The sequence below is a fragment of the Leopardus geoffroyi genome, chromosome C1 (assembly GCF_018350155.1).
Source record: "Leopardus geoffroyi isolate Oge1 chromosome C1, O.geoffroyi_Oge1_pat1.0, whole genome shotgun sequence".
Classification (NCBI taxonomy): Eukaryota; Metazoa; Chordata; class Mammalia; order Carnivora; family Felidae; genus Leopardus; species Leopardus geoffroyi.
The window spans coordinates 14,073,236-14,080,000 of NC_059328.1; the positions used below are offsets into that span (position 1 = coordinate 14,073,236).

General features: G+C 52.7%; 1 protein-coding gene and 1 long non-coding RNA gene across 6 annotated transcripts in view; one reads left to right on the top strand and one right to left on the bottom strand.

Annotated features, from left to right (window-relative positions):
• The window catches only part of CAPZB (capping actin protein of muscle Z-line subunit beta), a 134,965-nt gene that overhangs the window by 16,613 nt on the left and 111,587 nt on the right, over positions 1 to 6,765 (bottom strand). For all 5 annotated transcript variants that reach the window (XM_045475881.1, XM_045475882.1, XM_045475879.1 and 2 more), the window contains exon 5: positions 31 to 172. In XM_045475881.1, coding sequence (XP_045331837.1) covers positions 31 to 172 — 142 coding nt within the window. The remainder of the gene's footprint in view (positions 1 to 30; positions 173 to 6,765) is intronic.
• On the top strand, positions 169 to 1,287 carry LOC123597295. The gene is made up of 2 exons (XR_006712068.1): positions 169 to 267; positions 573 to 1,287. It is a non-coding gene; the product is annotated as an uncharacterized LOC123597295 (long non-coding RNA).

The window sequence follows — 6,765 nt, forward strand, 5'->3', positions numbered from 1 at the left end:
GGGGGTGGGGGGGGGGGGGAACGGCCATACCTGCACTTCCACCACGTGGATGGAGTCCCAGCAGCCCTTGATCTTCTTTGATCCGTCTCCAGCCTTCTTTATGAGGATCACTCCAGCAAAACCATGATCCAGATCCCAGAGGTAGACAGATGAGACGCCGCCTTCAAAATACCTGCCGGAAACAGGCCCACGTGCCCATTAGATGTTAAGCCCGTCAAATTACAGATCATCAGCCCAGGGGTTCGTTTGGCAAAGCTTCATCTGAAGGTCTGTCTGGAACTGAGGACCCTCCCTCCTTGCGGTGCTTTCCAGGGCTGACTCTTCACGTGTCCTGAGCACCTGTGCTTGGGGGAGTGGGTCCCAAAAGGAACAGGGGCTTAGGAGTCCTAAAGTTGGACTGGAGTGTGAGCTCTGCCACACTAACTCTGTGGTCTTTGGCAAGCTTACTAAACTTCTCCGGGCTTCTGGTTCTTTCCAGATGAAGGATCCAGCAAAGTATGTGACGTGGAATGGACGCACAATGGGGGTCATCACCAGAGTAATCATTACTGTTCGACATCCCTATCTTTCAGGACGGCTATTTCACAGGGGGATCAGGAGAAAAAAACAGCAGAGTACCCCCCCCCCCCACCCCGAGCTCCCTCCTTAGGTCTGAGTTGGTGTGGAAAATCTCCTAACTAAGAACAAATGCAAGAGGGGAAGAGGACGACATCAGGCTGGGGTCCCAAATCCAGGAGACCCAGAGTGACAGCGTGGCAGAACCGGGCGGCCGGGGGCACAGCGGGTCACCAGCCACTGTGCGGTGAGTACCCGCGTCCCAGCACGCTCTTTATCAGCCCGCTGCTAGAACACATTCTTTACCGGGACGTCTGTGGCCTCTCTGACCCCAATTAACCTCGGCATCCACGGTGTGGCAGGCACACTCTGGGGCTCGCTGGGAGGGCCAGCAGCACATGTGCGGCGCTGAGCACAGGCTTGGGGGGCACAGGGGCCTGGGCCCCGGCCCTCCCATCACCAGCTGTGGTCACACATTACCCACCCGCCAACTCTTTATAAAGTGTTACCAGGTACCAACAGTCTGAACTGGGCCTTAGCTTCATTATAAAATGGGAACAGTAATACCTACTTTATAGGACTGGTAAGAGACAAAAAAACAAAACAAAAAAACCCCCAAAAAAACCCCACGGGAAAGTAAAAAATCTGACCAAAGATGATTATTGATTTTAATAACAAAAATAAGTACTAAAAATAAACACGTCTGTGAATTCTCAATAAAGCTGTTACATGTTAAAAATATACACGATTAATACTAATATTTACAGAATGTGGGTGAAAGGGACACTAGAGTTCTTTGTACTTTTGGGGGGGGGGTAATTTTCATCTGAAACGATTTCAAACTAAAACGTTTTGGTGCCAAGGTCAGCAGGCGACTCACGCGAGTGTAACAGTCGGGGCAAGGAAATAGCCTTTCCTCACCAGAACGAGTCTCCTACCTTTAAGCTGCAGGATGCCGTGGTTCTAACCCACAGCGGGCCCACCGGGTGCCCAAGGGGTGCAGACAAGGTCTGCAACCCTCACCCCTCCCTGCGGGAATTCCTCGGGCAGAGGGGGCAGCCCGCAGCTGCCATCACATCACATCCCATCCCATCCGTGCTTCTCGTTCCCCGCAGGATGCGCGGTGATTAAGTCGTCAGATGAAATTCACACCCCCAGTTGCCCTGGGCCAGGGCTAACCACACGGTCAAGCCAAGGAGGGCGGGAAGGGGCTGGCTCCAGGCGAGTGCAACACAGAGCACAGATACACCTGGGTGGGTGGGGGCGGAGGGCAGAGCTCAGAGGCCTCCTAGGCGACCTCCAAGAAATCCACACTCAGGGACCCCACTCAGGAAGGTTCCTTGTCTTGCTCCTAGTCTGTCCACACCCCACTCTCTGGGGGTGGGGGGTGGTAATGAGATGTATTCCGGTCTAGGACCTGTGGCCCCACCTCTCTTCCTGGAGATCCAGCGGTCTCTAGAACAGGGCCCCTGCAGTGCTCGGGTGAGCTCCAACCAGGGGCTTGGGAAGCCTTTCTGGCCCATACTCCTGGGCTCTGGTGGCTCCCGCAGCTTGAATATTCATCAGGAGGCACACCAGCACACTAGGGAAGAAGAGCCCCACCAAGCCCAGTCCTGCTGGGGACGGAGGGCAGGGTTCTAATGCACGGCATCCCCTCCGGTCTGCTTGTGGGGAGCGCGGCCCCACATCAAAAGGGAAGAAACAACAGCTCTAAAAACTGTGGCTTTTCTTTGCTGGCAAAAAGGAGGGGCCGATAATCCCTTCTGAAGCCTTGATGCCCGCAGTCACTCTCACCCTTCCGCCTCTCATGGCTCGTGGCCCTGGTCTCCGTGACCAGACGGCGGCGGTGGTCTTGTCCAGGCTGTGCGCCCTCTGTGCCCTAGCGTACTGGGGAAAGCGGGCCAGGCAGCCCTGGAAGGGAACCAGGAGAGACCCTGGTGGTTTCACAGCCCTGGTCACCACGTAGAGACCAGCTCCACAGCACCAAGCAGCCTACAGTCGATTCCCCTCGGTCCTGTCCCTTGGACTTGTTTTCTTCCAGAAAACAAAACCACTACATTCATGTTTTATACGGTGGAACTGGCCGTTTCCACCCCAACGTCCCGCCCGGTGGCCTGGCTCCCACTCTGGGCAGCCTCTCCCCGGGATCCTCAGCCTCCTCTCTGGGCCACACTGACCCGGACAAAGTTTCAAGTCGGAGACAAACGAGGTAAAAACACAAACACAACTCTGACTCCTATGTGGGTTGCTATTTCTTTCTCCAAAATTAAAAACTTCACTGCAAGAACAGTTACAAAACAAGGAAATTTAAAAATTAGCCCACAATACCATATATCAACTTATCCCATAAATCTGATTTTTCCAAATCCCCTTCCAGTCCTTGTCCGGGTGCGTAATTTTTATATAACGAAAAGCACAGCAACGGTACTGCGTTGAGCTCGGCCTTTTCGCCTGGCACAGGACCGTCAGCACTTTTCCAGAGGGCCCCATGATCTCTCACTGTTTTTAACAGCCCAGGTACTAGTCCACTGGGCAGCAGCCTAACTTACAGTCGATTTGACTTGTAATAAAGCGATGGCAGCAGGGTCGGAGGCGACGCCGTTGACCTCACTTTGAATCTGTTCCCTCTCCCATCGGGGTGTTCCTCATCGGGGTGAGGCAGGCGTGCTGAAACCCGGCCTCCGCAGGCATATGGCCCCAACACACAGCAAGTCAACAACGGGCCTGCATTCCATTCACCAAAAGGCATCTCCGGGGACTGGGGAGCCAGCAAGTCCCAACCTGATGCTCCAAGACAAAGGGAGCAGAGGACTGAGTGATCAGAAGGGCCGTTTCGGAATCTCCCAGAAACACCAGCCTCCCCGACAAGTGCCGTCAAGGACCGCGGTGAGCAGGTTGGTGGCGGGGTGACTGCGGGGCATGCAGACAGCCCCCCATTACGTGGTTTACAGCTTGGCTCTGCGAGTGAAGCATTAATTAAACAGGGACCTCAACAAGTTTTTGAAAATTTATTCTTACCTACTGTACTTTGATCATAATGACATGAAACAGGAAAAAAATAATTTTTATGTGGTTCACATTTATGAGTTTTTACATAAAGGCTTTTGTGGGTATTTTAAGAATGTGCTAAAATGTTGTCTGAAACCACATAAAGCCATCTGAGGAGTCGCCCGCCAGAACTAACAGCACACACATGGAAGCACTTTAACTGGCCTTTGTATATTTAATGAGTCAAATAGTATCAATATTGTTTAAATGCTAACGTGCCATTTCAATAAGGTGGCTCTACCATCGCCAGCGACCCGCTCTCGGGCCTCGCACGTCAATGTGAATGAATGATCCAAAGTGGCCGGGACCGAGAGCAGGCCAACGCTTGATCATTTCTAAAGCCCCAGCCCTCCAGGGAGGGAGGGAGGACGGGCCCCATCCCAACTGCCACGACACTGCTGTGTGAGCTCGAGAGGCAAGGCCCAGAGTTCCTGCGGTGGGCTCTCTGGTCAAGTGGGCAGCTCAGAGAACTTTATTTATCTAAAAAAAATTTGTTTTTAATTTGTTTGTTTATTTAGAGCACGCACAGAGAAGAGGCAGAGAGGAGAGACAGAATCCCCAGCAGACCCCGCGCTGTCAGCGCAGAGCCCGACACAGGGCTCAAACTCACAAACTGTGAGATCAGGACCTGAGCTGAGATCAATAGGCAGGTGCTTAACCGACTGTGCCACCGAGGTGCCCCCAGCTCTGAGAACTTTAAAACATGGAGGCCTGAAGACGAGAGCAGAGGCTTTTCTTGGCCCTGAAACCCACATAGACTCAGGTGAAGGGGATGAATGATGTCTTAGCTGGACAACACAAGGACACTCTGCAGGGGGACTGGGGAGAAGCCACCCTGGAAAGTCTTGAACCATGAGGCAACGGTGCCCCTGAAGGCTCCAGGGACACCCGCAGTGGGGAAATGACACGCTGGAATCAAACTGTGCTGGTGTCCACTGAAAAGCAAACCCCTTCCACCATCCACCACAGGGCTCCGTGGTCTCAGTGGCTTCCAAGACTTTCCCAGTAAGGGTGAACGCTTCCTTCCCTTTAAAAAAAAAAAAAACTTTTTAAAAACTGATTTGTTTAAATTATTACTTTTTCAAAGTAAACCCTGCCTCCAACGTGGGGCTCAAACCCACAACCCCAAGATCAAGAGTCACGTGCCCTACCAACTGAGCCAGCCAGGCGTCCCAAGGGTGACCATTTCCCAAGGCAATGGAACTGCAGAGAATTCGGACAGCTAGGTCTAAGATGGGGCCACCGTGCACAGGCTCCCTAAGTCTGGTCCTCTGAAAACCAGTACTTGAGCACAACAGGCAGACCCAGGTTCATAAAGTCCAGAAGATCAGGGCACCACGGGCCACCTCTGCCCTGGAGGAGCTGGGGGTAAGCAACCAGCCCAGCAGGTGGGCTCACATTTATCCGCACAGTCAATTACACTTAAGCATCATCTGCTCAAGTTTACTCCCTATCGCCAGTTACATCCGTGAACTTGGACCAACTAAAAGCCCGACTCCTCAGAGTTCAGTATCATTCCTCCCTGCAAATGACTCTTGCACTTGAATCATGTCATAGTCACGGGTACAGATTCTGGGTCCATAACTCTCCAACCACAGGACTTCTGGGTGGAGGCGTAGCGGACAGAAGAGGGAAAACATAATTCTTCACATACTTCACACTCAAAATGACCTACTTCACAAAAGCTGAAGAAAAGAAAACATCTCAGCTCCTGAAGCTTCACGGAGTGTGTGCAGCCGAGCTGTGCATGGAGACCCAGCATGGAAACTTGTTCCGGGAATCTGAGCTCTAAGTATGAATTACCCAATCCCCAGTCTTGGCCAGTGCTGGGCTGCAAATGCAACAGGAAAGACGGGACTGGAATGGATGGGACCTCGTTGGCTTTCACTCCTTCCTTTCAAACTGCCCCCGGGGAGAAGAGCCGGATCCACGCTTCTAATACAGAGGCCCCGGCAGGTAATGAGTCACACGCCACGACCCTCCCAGAAGAACGGCATCCAGGACAGACCTGCCGGGAGCGGGCCCTTGTTGGCCTCACTCCGATGTGCTCTTTTTGCTCTACGTGGCCGGGGGGCTGCAGCAGACACGGCCCTCTGGCAGTGCGACGTCATGTTTGACGTGGAGGCCCAGGCCATCACCCCCAAGGTCAGAGAAGTTGGGGGCATCATAAGGCCCCTAGGTGCTAGAGTGTGAGGGGCCTCCTTCTGCAGTTGGCTTCATTAAATAAGCCAGGAGAAGGCAAGGAACATTTATTTGGCACCAAGGTGGTGCAAAGACTGTTTTCCCATTTGCAAAATGAGGCAGCTGGATCACAGACTCACCAGGGTCTTTTCCGGCTCGGCTGTCCAGGATTTGGTGGCTGCATCAGCGCCCGTATGAGGTACACCCTGAGCACCACAGTGCACATTACTAACACCTGAATCAAGTTGCTCAGGATTCTGCTTGCACGCCTCCAGTGACAGAGAACTCACTACTTTTACCAAAGCCATCATTTTCATTTTGGACAGTCTGACTAGTTCTCACAGGGCTAGAGTGAAAACTTCCACCCACTGCCCACCAGAACCACACAAAATAAGAACTTAATGCTCTTCCCTCTAGTAATCCTTTTAAATATCTAAAAATAGCTTACGTAAACCCCAAGACTCCTCTGTTGTGGCCTTCCCGTTATCTTATTCCTCCTAAGACGTGAATTTAAGCCCTGACCCCTTGCTTATCCCCTTCGGTAAGGGTCCGAGAACAGACGTCAGCACCCTGTGTTGACCAACGTATGGCGGAGCCCAGCACAGCTCTGGGGGCAGAGGCAGCTTCTCCATTCGGGAGCCCAGGAGTGAGGCAGCTTTCCTGGCCACCACGCCGCACTCGTAATGACACATATGAGCTCATGCTCATCCCTCCCGGAATGTGTTCTCTTACGCACTGTCATAAAATTGTCTCCCGTGTCCTGTATTTTTGAGACCTTGGTGCACGGACCTGAGAATACCACTTTCCACTCATATCTGTTCTACTTAATCTCAAAGACATGGCTTCACCACCTCAGTGTATCTGTGGGGCTTTGGAGCCTGCTGTCTGTCGTCCGTGTCCCATCCAAGCCACCCTTCCCGGAGGTCTTTGCATGTGGGAATACACACAGAGGTAGGGTGCAACCAGGGGAGTATAGGACCA